The sequence below is a fragment of the Leuciscus leuciscus genome (genome assembly GCF_965113295.1).
Source record: "Leuciscus leuciscus genome assembly, chromosome: 19".
In the NCBI taxonomy this organism is placed as follows: domain Eukaryota; kingdom Metazoa; phylum Chordata; class Actinopteri; order Cypriniformes; family Leuciscidae; genus Leuciscus; species Leuciscus leuciscus.
Window position 1 is genome coordinate 3,573,876 of NC_138743.1, and position 25,820 is coordinate 3,599,695.

The 25,820-nt window shown below is 36.7% G+C and overlaps 2 protein-coding genes across 5 annotated transcripts in view; one reads left to right on the top strand and one right to left on the bottom strand.

The window, feature by feature from the left end:
• The window catches only part of mia3 (MIA SH3 domain ER export factor 3), a 32,620-nt gene extending 19,547 nt beyond the window's left edge, over nt 1–13,073 (top strand). The window contains exons 19-28 of one of the 4 annotated variants that reach the window (XM_082147120.1): nt 1,091–1,253; nt 1,926–1,961; nt 2,225–2,292; nt 2,395–2,492; nt 3,444–3,557; nt 4,363–4,431; nt 4,995–5,044; nt 5,187–5,243; nt 7,723–7,963; nt 11,128–13,073. In XM_082147120.1, coding sequence (XP_082003246.1) covers nt 1,091–1,253; nt 1,926–1,961; nt 2,225–2,292; nt 2,395–2,492; nt 3,444–3,557; nt 4,363–4,431; nt 4,995–5,044; nt 5,187–5,243; nt 7,723–7,963; nt 11,128–11,399 — 1,168 coding nt within the window. In that variant the 3' untranslated portion in view covers nt 11,400–13,073. Of the gene's footprint in view, nt 1–1,090; nt 1,254–1,925; nt 1,962–2,224; nt 2,293–2,394; nt 2,576–2,607; nt 3,107–3,443; nt 3,558–4,362; nt 4,432–4,994; nt 5,045–5,186; nt 5,244–7,722; nt 7,964–11,127 lie in introns of those variants that run through there. The other 3 variants (XM_082147121.1, XM_082147122.1, XM_082147123.1) reach the window with 3 other exon arrangements.
• Nucleotides 13,074–13,698: 625 nt separating this feature from the next.
• Nucleotides 13,699–25,661, bottom strand: aida (axin interactor, dorsalization associated). The gene is made up of 10 exons (XM_082147310.1): nt 25,370–25,661; nt 24,080–24,146; nt 23,497–23,550; nt 23,270–23,324; nt 22,427–22,490; nt 21,535–21,638; nt 17,212–17,334; nt 17,016–17,138; nt 16,587–16,704; nt 13,699–15,141 (listed from the first exon to the last, which is right to left on the bottom strand). The coding sequence occupies exons 1-10, from the start codon at nt 25,474–25,476 to the stop codon at nt 15,045–15,047; spliced, it is 912 nt and encodes a 303-aa protein (XP_082003436.1). The 5' UTR covers nt 25,477–25,661; the 3' UTR covers nt 13,699–15,044.
• Nucleotides 25,662–25,820: the final 159 nt, after the last annotated feature.

The following is a 25,820-nucleotide window of genomic DNA, read 5'->3' on the forward strand; positions in this document are numbered from 1 at the left end:
AATAAATATGGTATATATTTTTTTTTTTATTGAGTGAATGTCATCTTTTTTCACGCGGCTGGCGTATTTTTTAAAATTTTTTCAATGGGAGCGCCGCATTTTTAAAACGCCATGAGCGTAACGAGGTGCTGAGCATTCGGTGTTTTTTACAGGTCGCCGAGTGTTGAAGAATGTTCAACTTTGGGTAAAACGCAGCGCTCATCACTGTCACTTTTTACCCAACCGTCCAATCACAGGGGAGTAGGGGTGGGACTAATACCACACCGACCAACCGCCACATTCTGCTTGTACAACGTCAACAGATGATGACAACTAGCATAAAAACGGAACAAAATCATTTAAAACAAGAGCCAGAGAAAATGTTACATTGTATCAACATTTTAATATAGAATCAACACAGAAACAAAATATGTGTGAAATGAGATACTAGTAACACTTTCACGGATATTCAGTATTAGGGGTGGAGCGGTACATGTATTCGTATTGAACTGAAACGGTAACGGTTCGGTGCATACATTTACATGGAGAATACACGGTATAAAAATAAATAAAATTCGCATGCAAATTAATGAATGTAATGCGGAACTAATGTTAGATACGCGGGTTCTTTAGGGACACCTAATCTGTAGCCCCACCTTAGCTCTGAAGCAGGCTGAGATGTAGAGATTGCAATGCTGGAATATGTTGTGTGTGTGTGTGAGAGAGAGAGAGAATGAACCGAACCGTGACCTCTGTGTACCGCTCCACCCCTATTCCGTATCATAACAAGCAAAGCATCTCAACTGGAAAAAAATGCTGCGCTCCCAAAACGCTCTCAGGCGCTCATATCTAGGCGTTTACAGCTGGCTAAAAACGCTTTGGTGGGGACACAGCCTAAATGATGGGGGAAATTACTTGAATTCGTATGTGACTCAACTTGTCTGCAAAAACTAAACAAAACAACTCCAGTTAGATGTTCCGATATGGATCGAATTTGTGCTTTCCATGTGAACAAAGCCCACGTCCTGGATTCATTTGAACAGCAGTAGTTCAGCATTAAAAACTCCCCACTCCTGTATTTCCTCGCTTAATGAGCTTGGTTTGCGCTCAGGAAACTGACTCAGGAGGAGCTGGAGAGACGGGAGAAGGAGACGAAGCTGACGGAGGTGGACAGTAAAGCTGTGCGGTCGGAGGAGGAGCTGAGAGCTCTGAAACAGAAGATCAAGGACATCGAGGAGGAGATGCAGCAGAACGAACGCTCTCTGAAGTCTGAGGTGAGAAGCTCTGACGACAACACTCAATCTGACGCTTCATACTCTCATTTAGTGGCTTGCCATTTTTTAAAAATGATTAGCATTGGCTGATAGTGTCGGAATCAATGTTATTTTGGTTTTATTTTAGTTTTATTAACTTTTTGTAACTTTTTGTTTACTTTTTAGTAATTTCATTATGTGCTTTTGTCAATTTATTCTTTTTTGTTGTTGTTTTTAGGTTTAATTTATTTGTATTTTTTATTTATTTCAAGTTAATTATTTTAGTGCTTCAAGTTTATTGCCAAGGCAACAATAAATTTTTTTTTTTTACTTTTTTTTTTTTTTTACTAATAATTATATTTTAATTTATTTCAGCTTCATTTCATTTAGTAGATTTAAAAAACAAATTGTTTTAGTTAAAGATAACCCTGTTTAGAAGCTGACTTTTATTTTGACATGCAATGCTTTTTTGAATATCACAAACATTTTATTTTTATCAAGTTTTATTTTTTGCAATTTAGTAAATATGTAAAATTATAATTTTTATTGCAGCAATTGTTTGCATGTGCTATTCACTATCATTACATTAAATAGTGTGATATCACATATAGCCTATCGGCTTTATATCGCCCATGGCCATAAAAAAAATAATCCATATTGCTTGTTCTTATCGCCCTGCCATCTTTCCTATAGGTGGCAGTCCAGGAAAAGAAAGCCCATGAAAACTGGGTGAGTACCATGTTCTATTAGTCTTTATAATGTAAACTAGAAGCCTTTTGTCTTTAGGGATGCACTTCTGATACTGATAGCCTATTATCATTTTGTGTTATGGCCAGTAATAAGAGGAGCTGCACATGAAATCAAGATTGCTTAACTGGATGCATTCCCATGCATACTCAGTGTTTCAGTTTCTAACAAAAAAAGGATAATATATGCTAATACTGATATATTCAGTGATATAATAATCACGTCTACTTGTTGATCTTCAATAGTTGAAAGCGCGCGCCTCAGAACGAGCTCTGGTGGAGGAAAGAAGAGAGATGGCCAACCTTCGTCAGAAGTGAGTATTTTCATCAAATCACTGTTTAAATGCAATTTCTCGACATCATTGCTGTTATTTTTAGAGTTGTTTCTGAACTCTGATGTTTGTGCATTTATAAAGGCTTGTGGAGTACAGAGATAAAATCTCAGACATGGAGCAAAGTCTGTTCAAACACAACTCTGGACCCCCGGATCGCCACATGCCGCCACCGCGGAGAGGTGAGCCGTTATCGTCCTCTAATTCAGCTTTCACACGGTCACACAACACAACCAACCCACAGAGCGGCTGCTGTGCACATGCTGTCTGACAGGCTTTTGTAATTGTATAATGCAGTCGGGCTGCATGATGTATCGTTTTAGCATCAATATCGTGATGTAGTGTAGGGTTCGTAGTTGATCTGTAAGCCGAACGCTTGTGATTCGCAGATTAATTGCAAAGTTTAACCATCATAGAGTGAGAGTTTATCATTTTCATGTGTTTTTAAGTCCTGTTAGTTTAAAGATCAAGTGCAAGAAGACTGGAACTCGTGCGCTGTTCCTTCCCTGTTTTGTCTATTGGTGCATGAACTGACATGTGAATGGAGAATTGAGTCAAAATGCCCGTCTTGACGAGTTTCTTCGCAGTCGGTTATGAGTTGTAAACGGAGAAAGAAAGCGTATGCTTGTCATTACCGGTATTGAATACGTGCATTCGTCTTAAAGTGACAGCAGCCCAATTTACCCACAACTGTTTGTGTCACCAAAGTTAATCAAACAACAAAAGAGAAAGAGAAAATCACTTTTGTAGTTTTAACGAAGATAAACTGCATTAATTATATGAATCATATTTAATTAATACTATGCTATGCAGTGTTATTTTACATTTGATTACTCAATGTCTGTACATGAATAGTTAATTTACCTGGAAAACTGTATTTACCTATGATTATAATTTGTTTATTATTTTCTATGCAGATGCACTACCCTACAAAATGACCCCAATCATTCTAGATTGATTAATTATTTCCAAATAGAGCGATTCATGTCATCAGCTGAAATTGTTTTCATATCGCAATATATATATATCACAGAAAAACAAAATTTCATAATGTCAGTTTTTTTCCAATATAATGCAGTGCGAAGTGTTGCCTGGCAGATTTTGTTCTGATTGTGTTGTTTTGTTCTGAACAGGTGATTCGTACGGGCCGTCTCCTGTGAGCGGGGGGGCTCCCTCTCCTCCTCTAATGATAGAGGGTCCCGGACGCCCCCCCTCTGCACCTGTAGGGCGACGGGGCGAACCGTTCGGTGAGTCTTACCATCCCAACTCACAACTTTATCCTCCTCCTCCTCCTCTCGCTTTCCTGTGTTTGAGTCACTCTGCGTGTTTAGATTTCCTCCCTCAGTTTCTCTTGTTTCCTTCTGTTGTCATTGGAAACGCTCCTGAGCTCCAGTGCCCGGTTGCATAAAGCACCTTAAGTGTAATTTTCCCTTAAAGGGTTAGTTCACCCAAACATGAGAATTCTGTCAGTAATTACTCTCCCTCATGTTGTTCAACCCCGTAAGACTTTCGTTCATCTTCAGAACACAAATGAAGATATTTTTGATGAAATCTGAGAGCTGGATCACTCCTCCATAGGCTTCTCTGTAATCGAGATCTGCCATCCCAGAAAAGTTAGTAAAGACATCGTTAATATAGTCCGAGTGACTACAGTGGCTCAACCTTAAGTTTATTAAGCGACGAGAATACTTTTTGTGCGCAAAAAAATAATGACTTTATTCAACTCTTCATGTTCTTCTGTGTTTCTCTGAGTGAGTTGACGTAGTGTAACAGCGCTGCGCTTCTGGGTTGTACGTCAGAACGGAGGCTCACTATTGGCCGACGCTGGTCATGTGTGTGATGCGTGTGATGCTGGCCAATAGTGAGCCTCCGTTCTGACGTACAACCCAGAAGCGCTGCGCTGTTACACTACGTCAACTCATACAAGAATAAAGTCTTGATATAAGTACTTGATAAACTTGAGGTGCTTTATGCAACCGGGCACAGATGTTTAGGCGTCTGGCTGAAGCGATTGATAACGAACGGCTCCTGATCACTTGTGATCTGTTCCAGGTCCACGACCCCCGTCTGACCCTCACGGACGCTTCTCAGACCTCGGACACCCGCTGCCATCCCGACCAGGTGCTTCTGATACAACCTGTTACAAACCAGTGAAAACAGTAATAATGTGAAATATATTTAGAGTTTCTACATGAATATATTGTTAAATGTAATTTATTCCTGTGATCAGAGCTTTCAGCATCATTACTCCAGTCTTCAGTGTCACATGATCCTCCAGAAATCATTCTAATATGATGATTTGCTGCTCAAGAAACATTTATGATTATTATTATTAGTTGAAAACTATTAAATTTTTCAGGATTCTTTGATGAATAGAAAGTCTTTATTGTCATTTTAGATCAAATAATGCAACCTTGCTTTAAAAAAGTATTAATTTCATCATCAAAAAAATCTTACTGACCCTAAACTTTTAAATAGCAGTGTACAGTTTTATACACTCATCCATTGATGTTGTTTATTCTGTTTTCGACCATGAAAATAGCCTTGTTACTGATATGGTGTAAATAAATGTATTAATTCCATTTACATTTAAAAAAAATCTAATTTTTATTTTATTTTATTTAAATTTTTTTGGTTTGCATTGCAGTTTTGAGTGTGTCTTACTGTCATTTTGTCTTTTTCAGAAATGTTTCCTCCGATGACATCATCTCCATGTGCACATGACGGACCAATGGTAAAGATCACAGGGTTGTTTTTGTCTCTGTTTGTAATTTGATGTGCAATATTCACATGTTCACAAGGCGATCTCCAGTAAATGTCATGCATATGTAGCTGTTGTTGTCCATTAAACGGCGGTGGGTGTGTTTGCTTTGAAGCAGACCGCACCGGTCACAGAGACGGCCGAGCCGGTCTCGTCTGAGCCCGTAGAGCCCGTGAGTACAGCGATGGGTGATGGGATGGATGGGACTAGGGGTGGAATGGATCGCAGTCGACGGTGATCCGTACGGATCAGGACCCACGGTTCGGCACGCATGCGATTCGCGGATTAACTGCTAACTTTAACCATACTAGAGTTTGAAGGTTTTGTTTTGACTTGTCAATTTACACATTCAATCAATTTCAAAGAGAGAGAGATTAAAAACATTAACTTTTCACATTAACAATGTCTCCATGAGAAGAGAAGAAATAATAATAATCCTTTTCAAATACAGATACAGTTAAATAGTTGCAAGCAGCCATCATTATCAACATCACAAATGCATTGATTTATTCCCCATTTATATTTAAACATTCAATGTCTTTGACCATTTTATAAAAAGTAAATTGAGAGAGAGAGACCTTTCCTTGCCCTTGAACGGACACACTCGACAAGTATTCTCTCGTTTATGTCATTAGTGAACAAAAGAGAAACAAAATTGAGAAAGAAACCGCATATTTGTCCTTTTTTCCCGGTCTGTGCAGTCGGTCTTAAAGTGACAGCACACCTAATATTACCACTGTTGTCTGTGTTAGTAATAAAACGACAAAGATTAAGCCATATTTAATGTCTACAGTATCAAATAGTGTTATTTTACATTTAGGCTTAATTATTAATTTCTGTACCTGAGTATACTGTTAGACTTTAGTTTTCGTCTCTGCTTATAATTTGTGTATTTGTTCTTAATTTATTACTGACTGTTCACTTGTTTTAAGTAATGTGTGAACTTTATCAGTTTTTAATTTTTTTTATTATAATTTTTGTTGTTTTGCTGATCCGAAAAATGATCCGATCCGTGACTCAAAAACCGCGAATGATCCGATCCGTGAGTTCTGTGATCCGCTCCACCACTAGATGGGTCGGGTTTGTGCACAGTGGCGGGGTGCTGATGACACATTTGGTTGTGGCTCATGGCTTTTGTCAGCTGTGTTTGGGTCTTTATAACCTGATTAAACACAAGTTTTGTTCATCAAGATGTGTTTCTTTTCAACTTTCTAATCACCGTCTCGGGTCTTGTGCTCAGAATGTTGTGGTATGTTTAACAAAACTCATGTTTGTGAGTGAGTTCCAGCATGTTTTACGCCTGAAACATACTCTACGCAAGTACGCATGCCAGTGATTTCTAGCAGTGCACGCTCCGTTTTGTTGCCATTCATTTACATTTACATTTATTCATTTAGCAGATGCTTTTATCCAAAGCGACTTACAAATGAGAACAATAGAAGCTAACAGTAGGACAACAATATGCAAGTGCTATGACCCTTCTCAGTTTAATCTAACGCAGTACATGTCAAAAACATTTATTTTATTTTTCATAAATAGAATAGAAGAGAAAGTGTTAGTATTACTGGATCAAGTGCTGCTGAAAAACATTGCATTCATAATGCAATGCTGCAAAACTCTTATCGGCACAAGCACACGTTCTAAAAATGTTGTTTAACGTTTAAAATGAAAAGAAACTCCTTTGATAATAGCGGTGGCTCATTAGTATGCAGGATAGAGCAAAGGAAATAAAAAGAAAACATAAAAACAATGTTGAGATTGTTCAATTAAAGGTACAAAAGGGAAATGGGTCCAAATGAAAGACTTCAGTTTAATTAACCAACGCGCATCAGGTTTATTTTATTTACACATTCATATCATTTACAACATTTTTGTGGATTGAACTCTAAAGAATTTCACCAATATTCTGACAAAATGGGTTTGAAAGTGAAGAATTTAAGATATAAATATATAAATATTACTATTGGAACTACTATAGTAAAATAGTGTAAAATAAAATTATTATACTTGACAAATATATTATTATTTTTATTTTACTGTACATTTGTAATTTAAGACTCATATTAAATAGTCATATTTCTGTTAATGTTTTTATAATTATAATTAGACTAATAATCATCACTTATAATTATTAATTAATCTCAAGGCTTTGAATTGTTAAGCTTTAAGGTTTGAAAGTGAAGAATTTAAGACAAATATAAGAATTATAACTTTATTAAAATTATTAAATTCATTTTTATTTTACAGTGTAATTGTAATTTACAACAGTAATATATTTTCCTTAATTTTTTATAATTAGTTAGCTTAATACTCAACCATTATAATAATTATTATGTTAATAATTATTTAAAATTAATAATTAGAACTGATATATTTATTATTATTATTATTGTATTCAATTTGATTGGGTTTCTAAAATACCAGTGTAACTAATAAACATCCGAGAACTGTGAACATGGTAATGTGATGTTCAATTATTGAAATAATAACTTAAAATCTTCAAGTAAATATTTAGTGTCGGCTGTTGCGTTCTTGTTTAAAGTATGTTTCTGGTCTTACGATGGTTCATCTTGCTTGGGTCGGTTCACAGGAATCCACCGTTATAAATCGCCCCAGTCATAATTATTGTTGCTCTGCATCTTCTCTTCCAGCTCTCCAAGTCTCAGAGTCAGGGATCTTTCCTGCCCTCTCCCATCCGGGATTCTCCGGTTCCGCCACCCAAGTCTTACGGACCCCCAATCATGCCGCCCAATGGGCCGCCGCCGATGATGATCCGACCGCCCAATGGCCACCTTCCCATGATGCCCCCTGAGCCTCGCTTCAGACCGCCACACATGGATTCATACGGCCCTCCTCCGATTGGCCCGTATGGACCTGTACCGCCACCTTTTGGTAAGTTATCCATCACTGTTTTTGTGTTTTCATGACGGATTTATTCAAACAATCACTAAATAACAAAGACGTTACTATCAAGTTATGTACAAATATAAATATAATGTATACATCTAGAGTTATTTTTCTAGCTGATTATCGAGTTTATGGACATTGAATGACTTTTCTTGAGGTAAATGTAATTATGTGAAATTAGGGGCTTTTGCACCGGATAGTTCCCCCGAGAACTAATGGTTCCCATAGGAACATTTTCCTGGTTGCATTCGCACCGCCAGTAGGAGCTCTGAAGTGACGTAAGCCGCGCTAGTTGTTGAGACTTTTATTTTGACGGCGCTGAGAACGCCAGAGCCTGAGCTCACAGTGCTCGCTGTTCATTAGTTTACGATCTTTCTAACGGTTATCGTTATCGGCCCGATAAGAACATTTGGCCGATATATTAAAGCAGATAAATAATCTATTATTTCCTTCAGATGCGCACTGTTCAACATGATGGTTTTGAATTGCTTGAAATATGATTGGAATCACTTCAATAAAGGAGAATAAAGTAAAGTGCAACATTTAATTTGGAATTAAATTTATCGGCCAATATATCGGTTATCGGCTTTCAAATATAATGAATAATTATCGGTATCAACCAAAATGTTAATATCGGTGCTTCCCTAGTTACAGTGCTCAACGGTTGTAGAAACACACTGTTAATGCAAACCTTTGACACTCAGAGCTCAAACAAACATGAACGAGAGCGTTTGACAGCAGTGTCTATTAGTATGAGTGCCATCAACTCTTTTTTTTTTTCCTTCTTTTGTACCAACTGGTACGTTTGACAACCCTACTCACAACTTTTAAAACTGTTTTATGGAGCTTTTGTCTGCTGAAAGTTTTTTTCAGAAAGAACAATCGTTATGTTGTTAAACAGTACCATCCTTTAAAGGGGTGGTTGATTATGATTTGACTTTTCTAACTGTAGTTAGTGTGTAATGTTGCTGTTTGAGCATAAACAACATCTGCAAAGTTACAACGCTCAAAAGTTCAAAGCAAAGGGAGATATTTGCTTTTAAAGAAATCGCTTTTTAAGGACTACAACAAACGGCTGGTAGAGACTACCCCACATTCCTCCTGGGTTAGTGACATCACAAACCCTAGAATTTAGGGTTCGAGAATATAGAGAAAATAGAAACTAGAGGTCGACCGATAGTGGATTTTACCGATAACGATAGCTAGGTTGGGCCATACTTGCCGATAACCGATTAATCCACCGATAATTTTTCAAATTGATTCTGGATAAAAAAAAACATAACACTCCAAGTAAAACAGTGCTGAACTTTATTATAAAAATAATAAAACTGTATTGAACCATGAAAACATGCTAAATGAAATAAATATATAAATATGAATAAATATTGAAGTCAATAAAAGACATTCATTCAAACTGAAACAAAAAGTAATACTCTAAATAACAAATAAAACCAGTAACATTAAAATGTAACTGTTTAACTGTTCTTTTTCAAGCGAACTTAATGAATAAAAAAGTAACAAAATTTGATCGGTAAAATATTTGAGCAATACAATTGCACCTTGATCATTCATGTTAGTTTGATAGTGCATTAACTATGGTTAACAAATAAAAACCTTAATTTAAATGTATATATTGTACTTAATATAAATTAGTACATGTTAATTAACAAATAATGAACAATACTTATACAGCAGTTATTAACCTTAGTTAATGTTACATAATTATGGAATTTTACTGTAAGTGTTATCATTTCATATAAATCCAAACAGTCATGCTTAAAGATGGCCTACTTTAAATATCTACAACGCCAGAGCATTGAAATGACATAAATATTACATGTAGTCTCACACTTTTGCTTCTATTTTATAAACACTTGATGATTATCTAATCAAAATAACAAAATATGTATTAAAGTGATGATGAGAAAATAACCGAAATCGAATGCTTTTCTGATTTGTTAATATCTTTCTGTCGGCTGTATGAACATATCAGTTTGCTATCTTACGTCTCTAGCTTTAAATATGCAACTTCTCTGCATATTTAATGCATAAAAGTGACCAGCTCGATATAAACTAATGCAAATAGATGGTAACAATTGTGACATTAAACATTCGGGTCGGACGTTTATTTTTGTCAGTGTTTTAACCGCTTGAGGTACTAGCGTCCTCTCAGCCTCGAAGGCAAACAAACATACTGTTGTGCTTGTGCTGTTCTTTCTCTACTAATGCAGCATTTAGTCAACAAATTAATCACTTTATAATGATATGAAAAAATGTACTGTATACATAGGCTACCTTTTAGCTGTCGGTGCTTTAAACACGCATCTGATGTCAGCGCTCTCCACGCAGCGTGTGCTCTCAGTGCAGCACGCAGCATCACGTGTCGAAATAAACAACACGAGGCATCAGCGATAGTTTTATTACACCTGTAGAGGCCGCTCTTGTACTGCATGATGCCAGCAGACCCTTCTCAGCTCTCTCTTACTGTGTAATGAATGACAGCGCGCGCTTCTCAGCAGCTCCAGCAACGGACGCAACCAGGAAAAACTATCGTTATGTATTTTTGCCGATAACGATAGTTCCACCAATCAACTATCGGTGCCGATTAATCGGCAAAACCGATGAATCGGTCGACCTCTAATAGAAACGTCCTGTTGCATTTACATGTTGTCACTTCTTCTTGAGTGTCTCCATCTTTGTCTGACTCCGTTTAAACATAAAAGACAGAACAGTCTGCATGAGGTAATCGGAGCTGCTAACACATGAGCTCTTGAAGCTCCGCCCCCTGTGCCGGGAGCAGCAGCTCATTTGCATTTAAAGGGCCAGACACAAAACGGTGCGTTTTTGCTCACCCTCAAAAAGTGACAACTTTAACATGCTATATAAAAATATCTGTGGGGTATTTTGAGCTAAAACTTCACACACACACTCTGGGGACATCAGAGATTTATTTTACATCTTGTAAAAAGGGCATTATACCACCCCTTTAAACACACTATTCTATCCCTCACACCCTAATTTTTAGTCCCTGCAAAAAATGGTGCTATTAAACATCATTGTCACTCAATTTTGAAATAATTTTTTTTAGACAAATATTTATTTTCATTGCATCATTAACTGAAACTCTCCATTACATTTTGTTTCATCAGTACGAGGTCCACCGTTGGGACCCCTGCCTCCACATCCGCTCGGACCGCGTGACGTCCCGCCCGAATTTTTCGGACCTCGAGGACTTCCCCCTCGTCCCTTCCCTCCCGGATCAATGATTCCTCCTCCATATGCCGGACGCGGTTTCCCGGGACCCGCTCCGCTGATTCCTCAGAGCTCCAGAGACGGTGACGGGAACGCCACACCAGCCAACGTCCCGCCGACGGACGGCTCCCATCAGAACACCGGCGGATCCACAATGGCTGAGCCTTGAGAGTAGTGTTGTCGAAAGTACCGACTTCGGTACCAGGCAGAATCATAAACACCTCTGATTGGCCGTCGTGTTCACGAGCTCATCGGATATGTCTGTGATTGGCTACAATGATCAGCGCACCGGAGCGTTTGGAAGTGTTTTGAAAGCACAAGCCGGACCGATCCGCTAATAGACGCTTGCTTTCAAATGCTCACGTGTGTGTATCTGTGTAAGAGCGTCATATGTATATTTACATCATTGTAGCCAATCACAGACATATTTGATGAGCTCATGAACACAACGGCCAATCAGAGGTGTTTATGATTCCGCTCAAAGCGGCACATTTTTTAAATGTCAGTATTGACTCGGTACCGAAGTCAGTTCTTTTGCCAACGCTACTTGAGAGAACAAGCCGTTTTATCAGCTTGACTTTGTTCGGTCCTGATTCTTTTCGATATTTAAGCATCAAAATGCCACATCCTGGTCTGGGCGGGAAGATTAACTCACGTTTGATTTTGTGCTTAATTTTGTTTCAATAACACATTTGTGACAGAAATTATGAGGGTTTTGATTTTATATACATTAGCAAACCTTTCCTATGGAAATAGTTTTGATTTAATATACGTTTAATTTTCCTTTTTCCAGTGGTTGTCATGTGGTTTAAAAATTATTATATCTACCACTCGCCCAGTTTGCTGATGCATTTTGGGATATCAAACATCAAATATTTAGGCACGTGAGACAGACCTGTCATGAAGCCATTTCCTCATGCCTTTAATGTGAGAGGACTCTGAATTTTTATGCCTTTTCCACCATTTTTGAATGCACATTATTTCCCCGTATTCCTGTCCGGCTGCTTTTACTCCTGATTCGCGAGCTCACCTGTTTATTTTAACTTTGATTTTGTCGTGCGTCTGCTCTCTTATGATTTCTTTTCCTAACGGAAAGGCACATATGATGTCATATTGACAAAGTATTTATACATTTCTTTCAGCTGCGTATACAAATAAAATATTCTCATAAATCAGACGTCCCTAATAAGCTCAATGGAAACCGGTGAACTCTGTTGTGCATCTGAGTTTTCATACAGCCAAGTGTATCAATTAGTGTAATGTTTGTGTAGAGACTAAATCATCTCACGGGCGATGCTTTTTAATAATGAAACATGAGCAGAATTCATTTGCGTGCAACAAAAGATTTGAATTGTTCTTGTGTAAATTGCTGCATTGAATTAAATGTCTATTTGCATAAAAATTATGTTATGAACGATGTAAAAACATTTTCACGCAGGAATTATTTTACGAGCGAACGATTCACTGAATTGCAATAATTTACATAGTAGTTTTTATTAATCATTTACTCTCATCTTGTTTAATTCACAGAATGGTTTTACACCAGAAAATCCTTCTGCCATGTTTCATGAACGCCGTGAATGATGTTCTCTGGGTGTTTGATGCAATGCTCTTGGAAACAAAAAATACTCCAGTCCTCAAAATCCATATAGCTTTTTTGTTTTTTGTGGCATATACTGTTTTGTTGATATTAGAGTAAATTATTTTAGTAAGTGTGTTGAGAGGATGCATCTGAGAGTGTCTGCATCATGTGTTGAAATCTTAGGGAAGAAACGGTTTTAAAAACTAAGTGGCATTGGTTTCGTGGGAATGAATGATTTGAATAAAGCTGCTTTTTCCTGTAGTTTTTGATGAATGTGATTACTGGTGAAATCCAGCATTTCTGTGTCATGCATCTCAGCATGTTTCAACAGCCGTCGAGCTGATATGGACTACATAATCCAGGACATTCGCAGTTCGTAATTAATCATTAATCATTTTAGACACAAGATACACCTACAAATATTTGAATGTCATTGATTTAGACACAAAATATTAAACTTTATTGGTTATCTATTTTAAGGAGCATGCACAAATTTAAATGATTGACAAATAGAAGTTTGCATGGTTTGAAATGCGAAAACGATAGATGTGGAGTTGCACATAAGGAATGCAAATGCAGTATTGTGTGATTGTTCTAGGTGTGTTAGTGGGTCACGTTGATGGTTAATGTGATTCTTTAAACCTGTGTGTAATACATCCACTAAAAATAAACAAAACACCAGCTGACTCGAATACATTAAGGTCGGAGATGACATTTTATCATCTAATGCAATACATTTTATTTAAGTGTGAATCTCAGCATCTTTCTATAGCAAACTGGCGGGAACTCGAATGGGATTTCATTCTGGACTAGGCATATTCCATAAATCCAGGTAATTTGCATTTAGTAAATCATGTCAGCATGTCCTCATTCATGATATCCTTGATTCAAGCAGCATTGTCATTTATTAGAAATGGGACGTTTAAAAAAAAAAAAGATAGGCATCGTCCATCAAACAGTCTTCACAGAAATGCAATTCTTTTGAACCATTTAGTTGGTTTTGATTATTCTGAGACTCCAACATTGACATTTAATACAACATAATTGAACAGCCTGATGGGAAAAGCATCAGTTATTTATTTCCTTAGTAATTTTTTTTTTATCTGGAAAGATCCTGTCAGAAACTGTCCCCAAGTCAATCTTCCTCAGAGATCATTTAGTTGTTAAACTTGGTTAAAACAGTTTAAGAAACTAAGCCGGACGTAAAATACGAATTAAAACAGCAAACTAACCACAAAGAGCAAAGTGTGGAGCTAAATACAAAACCGACATGCTAATACTTCATTAGCTCCACAGTTTCTCCCTTCTTACGGTCAAATTCCATATTTACTGGCTTTGATAAATTCTCAGATAAACTTCTTAAATATACATTATTGTAATAGATCTTCCGTGATATTAATAAGCCCAAGGCCACATTTCAAACAAGTATTAATGCTCTGTAATGCTAAATTAATATTAGCGAGAAGTTATATCCAACGGAAAACTGTTTAACCAGTCTCAAATACCAACATATTTATATATTTGAGTTTGTCAGTGTTGTTTCTTCAGGGTTTCTATGTACTCCATGTGTATATGATGCAATAAAGACTCCATAAAATCAACAAGCCTGTCTGTTAAACATTTACAGCTCACCCAAAATGTAATATTCAGTCTTTATTTACTCACCCACAAATAGTTCCAAACTTATATGCTGATTTTTCCCTCCACAGAATGAGCATGTACACAACAAACAAATCATGTAATTGAAAATGTTCAGATTTAATGTTTTAAGAACTAAACAGCAACTTAATCTTGCATTTTATTATCAAACCGAATGCATTAGACAATGGGCTATTTTGATGTTTTTGAAGCTTTACAGTCTATTAACAGTCACTGAATTGAAAATAGATGTGAAAAATCTAATCTCAAAATAATAACAGCATACAGGTTTGGAACATGAGGGGGAGCAGTTTCTTTAATGAAATAAAAATGTAAAAACCCAATGGGAAATGTTGCGTAAACAACAAATTATATCCGTTTTCATCAGAATAAATCATCATACGGAGCATTTCTTTGTACACCGTTCAGTTTTTGAAATGCTCGTCTCTCAGATGAAGAGCGATGGAGACATCAAGACTGTGTCCCATACTGAAGATATGAAGAAAAGAGTCCGATATTGCAAAGAATGTGAGAGGCGACACACCGAATGTCTCCCTCTCCTGTCCTTTATGTGTTTGGCTGTATGATCTTTATTCAGTCTTTGTGCAAAGTCTGGTTAAGGTGCAGGTAAAGTGGTTTCTTCGTCAGGAGGTTGAGCTTTTTCCTCTTGAAGTCAGTTGGTTTCTTGTACCTAAAACCAGATTGCATTGCATATTAAAGGTATACCCTAAAATGAAAATCAGTTCATAATTTACTCACCCTGGTGTTGTTCTAATGCCGTATGTCCTTCTGTCTTTTATGGATTAAAAAATGAAAGAAAAAATAATGATGTCCCGCTCGCACTCATCCATACAATGGCAGTGAATAGCGACCGGCATTAGGCTATTAAAAATGACACAAAAGTATCACAGAATGATGACGCCATGTGACGCGTGTTATATATTTAAAGTGTTCTGGAGGTATATAATATGGTTTGGTGAAAAACAAACCAAAATTGTATGTATTATAACAAAAATCCTGAGCTTGGCCGTTGGTCTTCTGTGCTGTTCGTGAGATTTGTCTGATGACATTTAAAACGCAATAACTTCGTTACGACGAACACAACGTATATATTCCCCACAGAGAAGAAGCAACATGGGTTGTATTTCATGTCGTGTTTTTGTTCATCTCAATTTCTCAGTTTGTGTGTCAGTCGGACTTGAACTGAGTCTCATGAAAGACAGAAGACCAACGGCCAAGCTCAGGATTTCCATTTAATAATTCATTAAATTTCATCTTGTTTTTCACCAAATCCTATCGTATACCTCCAGAACACCTGGAATATACAACACGCGTCACACGGGATCATTCTGATTTTTTTGTCATTTTAAAGTGGTGGTTGATTATGATTTGACTTTTCTAACTTTAGTTAGTGTGTAATGTTGCTGTTTGAGCATAAACAACATCTGCAAAGTTACAACGCTCAAAGTTCAAAGCAAAGGGAGATATTTGCTTTTAAAGAAATTGCTTTTTAAGGACTACAACAAACGGCTGGTAGAGACTACACCACATTCCTCCCGGGTTAGTGACATCACCAACCCTAGAATTTACATAAACCCCGCCCCCGGAACATGATTTATAGATTATCAAGACAGAATATGCTAATCAATGACTAGAAGATAACTACACATAAGCTACATAAATTCATCAACTAACCATTCAGAAATGTCCTGTTGCTTCTACATGTTGTCACTTCTTCTTGAGTCTCTCCATCATTGTCTGAATCCGGTTTGAACATAAAAGGCTAAACATTTTTTACATTTCCAGTGCATGTGTGTGTGAGGTAAAAGGAAACAAGCTCTTGAAGCTCCGCCCCCTGTGCCGGAAGCAGCAGCTCATTTGCATTTAAAGGGACAGACACAAAACGGTGCGTTTTTGCTCATCCTCAAAAAGTGACAACTTTAACATGCTATATAAAAATATCTCCTTTTGTGGTCCATAAAAAAAAAAAAAAAAAGGTTATACGGCATTAGAACAACACCAGGGAAAGTACATAATTTAATTTTAGGGTGAACTATTCCTTTAACTATTTGTTTGTTAGTTACATGTAGGTACAGTGTAGATGCAACAATCTGGAATAACTCATCTTGTACTCACAGTTCTATAACAATGGGACCTGGTTTGATTTCATCCATTTCCATGAAGGCGAAACACTTAGTGCTGGTGAATCTTTTCTTGGGTTTGTAGTGTTTGAATTCAAAGAAAATAGCTGTACCTACAGAAGAGACACACGCGATAATGACCAGGCGCATACAATAAGGTTTCATTTGTTGACTACGGTACATAATTTACCATGAACTAACAATAAAATACTTAATGCATTATTAAAATCAAAAGTTGTATCTGGACCCAAGTTAACATGAATTGACAATGAACAGTCGTATTTGTATTAACTAACATTAACATTATTGATAATTGCACATTGTTAATGTAAGTTTAGTTTATTGTAAACTGGTACCAGTGTATTATATATATCATACACCATCTTAACCACTTTTTCAGTTACGCTTAAGAGCAAAGTGAGACCTTTCGGTAGTTTTTCTAGATGTTTCTGGATTTCCACTTCCACTCTAAAATGAATATACGTGTCCTCTTTCCGCGTGGCCACTGGAGTCTCCTGAACTGGATTCAAGTCTATACCGTTCAGATCTGGAGAAGAGAGAATATGTGAGAATATGTCAGGACAGTAAGTCTGAGGTTCAGAAACGCTGCTGAGCTCTACCTTTAACACTGACTGTGATGTACGGGTCGATACACTGTCCTGCGTCTTTCAGACCGATCTTCTCTATCGTCAGCGTGAGCAAAGTCATGCCCGGCTCCGAGGGTAACCGTGGCAACAGAGTACCTGTCAAAGACGTCAAACTTTCATTAAAACCATGATGATGGAAAAAAATGCACGGATGAGAATTTGTTTGCTTATTAACAAACTAAATGGATCAATTGGCACTGTGCTTAAGTCATAAGTTTTTAATGTTGTTTATGTGTCTATGTGGTGTTTTTAATATGCTTTAAGACACACCATGTGTAAGTTCATAAGTCGACAGCATTGCTGAGTATTTTCTCCTTAAAACTGCAGTGAACCAAAGACAGTCTCAAAAAAACGCCCATGAAATCGCTGGTGTTTCTGACGTCACAAACTACCTTGTAACCAATCAGATCAACGTGTGATCGTCCACCAGTGGATCTCTGAGCTGAGGGAGTGAGTGGAGGCGGGGCTCATTTGCATATTCATAGAACCGCGTATACTAAATGAGGCAAGGGTGTCGAGTTACAGTCAAGGTATTATAAGGAATTATAGGAAACGTTTACATGTCATTTAGGTGATCAAAGATGAGTTTCAAGGGATACAGTTATTGACTAGCGGGGGACTTTAAAGGTTAAGGCCATAAATATAAAAGTCGTTAAGCTCATCTACTGTTTACTCCTATTGCATTTAATATTGCAGTAACAGAGCCAGGGTTATTATCTTTGACTGAAACCAGGGTTTCTGCAGGGTTTGGTCAGTCAAATTTAAGACTTTTTAAGACCTTTTTATGACCATTATGATTGAAATTTATGACCTACACGAATTACGAAAAATCATTAAAATTCCTTTCAAAAGTTTTTTTTTTTAATTGACTTTCATTGAAAGTAACAAGATGTATTATTTAAATGCCTAAAGACAGCTCCAACGCCTTCTTACCCAGTGTGCAATATGCTTGATACTGATTATTTGCAACAGGCTTGAGCCAACTACTAAACACACCATCTTTGAGCCATGGCTCGTTAAATGTACACTTTCCCATTGTGATAGACCGGGAGATTTCAGTTAGGGCTGGGCAATATGGCCAAAAACAATTATCACGATAATTGTTTTATATTAGTCAATATCGATAATTATCACGATAAATGTCAAATCTTTATTTCTTTCAAGTTTAAAGGCAGACTGTTGCTTCTAAGTGAAAGTTGTAGAAACCAGAGCTTTAATTGTGGTTTTAAACTAACTTTACTCTTTATTGTCAGAAAATATAATGACAAACACTTGCTAAAACAGGTGAACATTTCACAAATCTGAGGTAGGACATTCAAACATTTGTTATTTGTCCTTAACAAAATAAATATCTTTATTGGGAAAATAATTACTTAGTTTCTGCATGTGCTAATAGGGGCCAAGTCTTGAAACAGGTTTGTGTTGCCTAACTTTGATGGCACATATCTTCAGGAAATGTATGAAAAACAGTAGCCTAAATACATTATTAAATACTGTAAATATTCCATTAGTCCTTTAATACATTATCAGCACTAATAATATAATAAAATTCAATATGTATATCCCACATGGTGCAGTTAATATTACTAGGCTAACGTTACAGTAAATCCATGATAAATGATGGGAGATTGTAGACGGAAAAGCCTTCAGACTGTATCGTTGTGCAGAGTTTCTCCTGTTGGTCAGCGCTGTTTAATCTGCCTTTAAACTGGTTTAAATCACTGAGACAGTGTGTTCTTCGCTGAATTCAAGCACTTCTCACTGGATCTTGTGACCGAGACCGATCAGAGTAAACGCATCAGTTCTATTGAGCTCGCGCTGCGCTGCCATTTGGACTTGGAGCCGAGCGGGTAAATGGTTCGTGTGGCGCGCGTTTCAAATGAGCGTTCCGCTTTTGGCGCATTTAACCTGTGCATTTAACATTATGCCGCCAGCGCATTTTCAGGCCAGGGGGAAAAAGCAATGGTAGAACCAACGAATGAACGAGCATATCAATTTAAGACGTGGCTAAATGAAATTTATGACCTTGTATGGAAAATCCGGACGTTTTTATGACTTTTTATGGCCTAAAATTCTGATGATTAAATTTAAGACGTTTTATGACTTTTTATGACTCCGCGGAAACCCTGTGAAACTAAAGCCATAAAAAAAGTCTGTATTTGAAATTAAATAAACATTAACTAAATTTATTTAAATTTTTTTAACTTATTTTATTTCAAGCAAGCCAACATTTCTCATTTTTGTTTAGTTTACACTGAAATATGAATGACTAAAACCTAATAAAACATATATAGACATACTTAAATATATATAAATAAATAACCACACACAAAACAAATGTAAACAACAATTTTAAAGAAAATATTCAACTATAATAGTATATCAATTACAGTTAGATACTAAAATAACACTGAATGTGAAATGTGAGCTTGTTTTTTGTTTGTTTTTTTTGAGGCAGAAAATCATATTTAAGGCTTATCATTCATGTCCATAACAATGATGCATCAGAAATGCATGATTCTGGACAAAAAATTGAGAATCATGATTTAAAACGCATCACGATTGTGATTTTTAAATGGACAACTAAACAAAATAACATTTAATTTACTAGAGGTTCTGTTTGTTTTTTATCGGTTTGAGTGAATGATTCAACGACTCACTCTCATTGATTCAGCGTTTTTGAATGAATCTCTTGAATGAATGATTCATTTTAACAGTCGCTAGTCTCCACCTACTGGTGTAACGATGTAATAAATACAATCGTTGAAGCACATGTTACTTTCAAAAGGTGATTTACTCTATAAACTTTTATCCCATTACTTCTGTGATAATATGAATTACCATAACACAGAAATAATGATACTGTGAAGCTGAAAAGTCTGTTTGTGAAGTAGTTTCATACCTATACATGACAACTGCTCTCTCTGATCAGAACACAGATCTGAATGTTCGGACTTGTCAAAGCTTTAATAGACACACAGAGCTGAATCGCTGTCATTTAGGAATGAGATCATGTGAGCGTTTGAAACGAGATCGCGATCTTTTAATGATTAATCGTGCAGCTCTAAAGTGCTTAACAAGCAGGGCCGGCGCTAGCCATTTGGGTGCCCTAAGCACAAATGCTTGGTGGTGCCCCCCCCCACCACCACCAAGGGAATAACAACCATTCAGAATTTCTTAGTTAGGTTCTCTTTACTTCCAAAATAACTGCTGCAAATAAATAATTTTACATTAACAATGGCACCAAACATGAAAAGAAATAAATAATATAAAGGTTAAAATTATAAATACCAAATACCACCACAATTACTAAAAACACAGATTTGGAACTGAACAATGTAAACACAGAAAGTTAAAAGTGCAAAGGTCAGGCACAATATAATAATTCTGTACATAATTTGACAACTCTGTGAATATGAAAATATACAAACACTGAGATTGTGGGGGTTTTTTTTCTTCTAATTGCAGTTTCAAAGTAAAAAAAAAAAAAAAAAAAGATTTTAGCCATGCAGGGCTAAAGCCCCGGATCTTTTGCACTACTATAGCGACGCCCCTGGACATGCATACGCATAGGCGTAATTTGCGGGTAGGACATGTCCCCACCACTTTTGAAACATCTCGCGGCACGAATGTACCAATACAAACAAACAAAACATCTCCAGTTAACCAGCAGAGCATTCATTTCATTCGTTTTTTAAATAAGAGTCGATCTAGCGCTGAAATGTGTTTTTTTTTTAAATCAACTGATCAAAGTGCTCGTTGCCGAGCGATCAGTGGCGCGGATACTATGTTTGTTTCTGGCTCGCGCACAGCCTTCACTCAGACGCGCGTTTCAATCCGTTGTGGAGAGACTCTCTATTCGCTCCGGTACAATTAGAAAACAAAAAGCACAAAAAGTGTCCCTGCCTGATATACAACCACTAAAAAACATAATCGGTTTTGATGAGAAAAAAAAAAAAAAAAACTATATGAGTGCGGATTAGAACTCAGAACCTCTGACACGCTTGGCAAAAATTCTACCACTGGACTACTTAAATACACACATAATTTTCGTCGGATCAACATATAATAGGCCTCATTGAACGACCACTTAAACCCAATATTAACATGCTTTAGACATATTTTATTTGTTATTTATACTAGTACCCTATTGTGATGATTTTTCACGACCCAGATTTTTTGGTGCCCCCCCAAGCACTTGGTGCCCTACGCGCAGTGCGTGATGTGCGTGTGCGGAGCGCCGGCCCTGTTAACAAGTAAGTCCAGCTGAACGTCATGCACTATGCAGTGAATCACCTGGCCCCCTTGAAGGGAATGATGGAGTTGAACCTGCTCCAGTACCAGCGTCCAGCTCCTCCTCAAAATCAAGGTTTTCCTCTTCGCCTGGTGCAAGAATCTTCCTAAAAACACACAGAACTGAGAATCAACTACTGTATCGGCAAAAACCTCGGTAAAAAAGAACATTAGTATAGTAAATATTGTAAATATCTTCGAGGCGTAATATTGTGCAGATAATTATTATAGAGAGCAACAGTCAAGTTTCGAAATTAAAAACTCCATTCATTTTCTCCATAAGGAAATAGATTTTTAACAATAACTTATAAACCTTTAAAAGACAGACCTACTGTGAGCTACGAGGTTGTTAATCAATGGTGTTTGCTTCTGCTGAAGCCGTCAGTCAACATCATTTCAACTTAGTTTTAAAATAATCATGTTTAACAGCTGAATTTGTGGTGAAAAACTACATTTCCCATGATGCAGTAGAGAAAATTCCACCAATCAGAGTTAAAGCAACACACGCCAAAAGAGCTCTTTAGCTCCGCCCACTCCCATGAAGCACTGCGTAATCAACATTTCTAAATGAGTAGTTTTATATTTCCCTAACATTTTTAAATCTATTATGCTGTTTGCAAAGCTTCATGGGATTGTAGTTCTTTCCCTCACTAAAGAAGTTTTTGTACCTTGTCTGATTTTCAAATACTTTTTTGCTTCAAATCAAAGTGTGTAATGTTATGATTCTCATCAACATAACGTTATGACTTTTTTTGGAGTCCCTATGGGAGAAATGAATGGAAGAAATACTTCCGGAACCAACGGCGCTGAAAAAGGGGGCGGGCACTAATGCACTGGACTGACCAATCAGCATCCAGGACCAGAAACATCCATTCCATGAACACTGAAGAATTACCTCAAAGGCACTGGTTGGACATCAAAAGGGAAATCTTTGTTGTAAGTCAGAATGTTCTTAATAACTGTAGAGAAACAGAAGAATAGCAGTGATATATAAACTATATAAAAAGATATCAGCACTACTGATGTTTTCAATGGGTTTTAACCCTGTAAAAAAAAAAAGGTTTTGTACCTTTACTTAATAATATAAATGAACATCTAAAAAAGTCTGCATGTGTTTTGTATAAAAAAACGATTTATTCAGAGGCACAAACTGAAGAAAAATATGCAATTTTGAGCAAATTTAAAAATCTAAAAAGATGAAACTGATGCTTGTAATGTAAATCAATGAGATCTTTATAACAGTATAGCAGATACTTATATATGCATATAAATATCCATCTTCATTCTATATCTCCAAATAATATGTCTTAGTAAGATATTTAATGCTTAGTTTTATGATCAAAGCTCTGTAGTTTTAAAACATAATGCAATAAAATAATGATTGAGAGATGAACAAATAAACCTTCACCAAAAGCCTGATGATCATATTTGATACTCGTGATTTTTCAAAAAAAAAAAAGTATGATAATCAAGTAAACCGACGCTGCTTCAGTGCAGTGGAAGTATTAATAACAATATCAAAGTTATTCTTGTGTTTACTTGATAAAAATCAGTGCAGATTTGACAGCAAAAAGATGAATGTGGACGATTGTACAATTACACTGAAAGTCTAAACTATCAGTCAGAGACAGAAGGACTGGAGGAGACTGTGTGCGATCAGCGGTTTGGATCATGTTAGATCATTTATAATATCATTTATAGGGTCAAATTCATTCATATCACATATTTATGTACATACTGGGTTCCAGTTTTTTCAGGTCTTCTAACTTGAACTCCTCTTGAGACTGAGTGCACTGACAAAGACAAACAGCAGAGTTAGTGGAGAGAAGATTATAAAGAGCACTGATCATTTGTTTATCATCATCAAATATTATATTCACAATGTGAGATAATAAATACACGGCAGATGGGGTGATTTTAGAAATATCTTCAGCTAGATTTGTACATTTCTGGATGAATTCTGACCTGTAAGGCTGCACTTCGCATTTCAAGGCATGTTGCAAACTTTCCCAGGGTTTTCTGGAAGAAGAAATATTAATATTATGAGATAAGAACAGAAAGCAGATCTAAAATTAGTTTGATCTCAATTTAAAATATTTAAACTGTGTTAAATTGCATTTGCTGTCATGTTGGGCATTACAATCACCATGAGAACAAAATGGACATTTTAGATTATTTTGCAGCATTTATTATAAATGATTTATCCGTGCACATCGTTATTTTTGTTAAATTCATGCACTATTGTAATCTTGAATCAGAATATCTTTCCTCTTCTCTTCTCTGATGATGAGGGCGGGGCAACCTGTCACTCACATGAGATCAGCCAATAGCAAACCACCACCATCCAATCAATTCCCCACAGACAAAAATCAAGCCCCACCCACATTTGTTCTTGTTCCAGATGCAGTTTCATGTATAGAGAATCTATAGTATTTTATCTATAGTATTTTCACTATAGAGAAGAACAGACTGGCGCTACTTCTGTTTCATGCTGACTTTAAAATAAAAAAATAAAAAAGTGATTGTCAGCTCTGGGAAACACACACACCTTCTGTTCGTCTGTAAAATCATGCAAGTTTGATGACTGCACTTCTTTCTGAAGTTGCCTTGCGAGTCTGAAAAAGAAAAAAAAAGAAAATCACAGTCATAGGTTAGTAAGTGACAGAATGTCATTTTAATTTTAAAGGCAGGGTAGATGATTTGTTTCAGAAACATTTGTTATGTTGGTTGAAAGTGTCTTCAGTTCACATCCAGTTAGCAATCACTAAGTTAAGTGGTCTAAATGTATTTATATGTACATCTATTGTACACCCTGGCAGGAAAATTAAACACTGAATATATTTCCATTCACAACATGTTTCTCTGGTTTATAGCTCATGATGAAAAAATAAAACGCAACAAATAACGTCAAATTGAAGAATTAAAACCTTTGGAAAGAACTTTGTTTACGGACAAAATCCATGTTCTGGATGAAAATATACAAATTTTCAGTAAAAATAAGGTTCATTAGTTAATGTATTTACTAACATGAACTAACAATGAGAAATACATTTGTTACAGTATTTATTCATCTTTTTTAATGTTAGTTAATAAAAAATCCAGCTGTTCATTGGTTGTTCATGTTAGTTCACAGTGCATTAACTAATGTTAACAATAACAACCTTTGATTTTAATAACGTATATAATATAAGTAAATGTTGAAATTAATATTAACTAAGATTAATAAATGCTGAAGAACTATTGTTCATGTTATTAACTAAGGTAGTTAAATAATGTGAACTAATGAACCTTATTGTAAAGTGTTACCGAATTGTATTTGTGGTTTGTGTTCCATGAACAAGTGCACATAATCTACGTTAAAACCCACAGATAAAAAGCGAGAGAAGAAGAGTAGAAAGGCTGAAGCTGTTTGTCTGATGTGTGTGTGTGTGTGTGTGTGTGTGTGTGTGTGTGTGTGTGTGTGTGTGTGTGTGTGTGTGTGTGTGTGTGTTATTGACCTAAATGGCATGAATTCAGATTGAGATGAGAGTGAAGCCCCGCCCCCCGCTCGAGGAGGGTGTGGCGCGCGACATAATGCAAACAGGCTGTCAAACACTCAACAGTTCTTCACTCTCACTACATCTAATGCACATCTACATCACACAATGCAAGACCATGCAAAATTAAGTAGAACAAATATATAAAATGCAACTTTCTGTGATTTCAGTGCATCACTTGTCATGCCTTGTTCTATTAGATTTTTTTTTTTTTTTTAGAGGAAAGAAAAATTCTATCCTGCTCTGATCCAGAGATCGACAAATACATTTTCTTTTCTTTTAATCAGAAATGCGCTACTTACATTTGATATTCATCGATGGCTTCCACCAGCTGCCCCCACGAATCAAAGTCCGTGCCCTTTCTAAAACTCGCGTGCCATTTCTGGACGGTCTTGCTGACATCTGACATCTTCTCGGGTTAAAGTTGCGCGCAGGCTTTGGTTTGTGACATCGCTGGTGGAGTTTTATCTCCAGCGCCGCATTGTTGCGCACCGCCGGGAAACACACTGGGCTCCGGAAGCACCGGTGGCACCGCCACTCACCGACACAGGCCTGATGCGAGTGCAACCGAACTACCTGCGACTGCACCGGAAGATGCGCCCACTAGTGGCGTTTTCAAAATAAAAGTCTTATTTCGACTTCTAGAAACAACTTGTGAGAGGGAACAATTGAGAGAGGGATCTCGTCATTGTAATTTGTAAGAACTCAGTTATTTTGCGATAGTAGTGTAAAACTAGTAAGCAATTGCGTAAA

Coding starts and splice junctions, on each gene's coding strand:
- aida (XM_082147310.1), bottom strand. CDS start 25,476: ATGTCAGATGTCAGCAAGACCGTCCAGAAATGGCACGCGAGTTTTAGA. Junction 21,639..22,426: donor GTCCAACCAGTGCCTTTGAG/GTAATTCTTCAG, acceptor GTGTGTTTTTAG/GAAGATTCTTGCACCAGGCG. Junction 16,705..17,015: donor TCTAGAAAAACTACCGAAAG/GTCTCACTTTGC, acceptor TCTCTTCTGTAG/GTACAGCTATTTTCTTTGAA.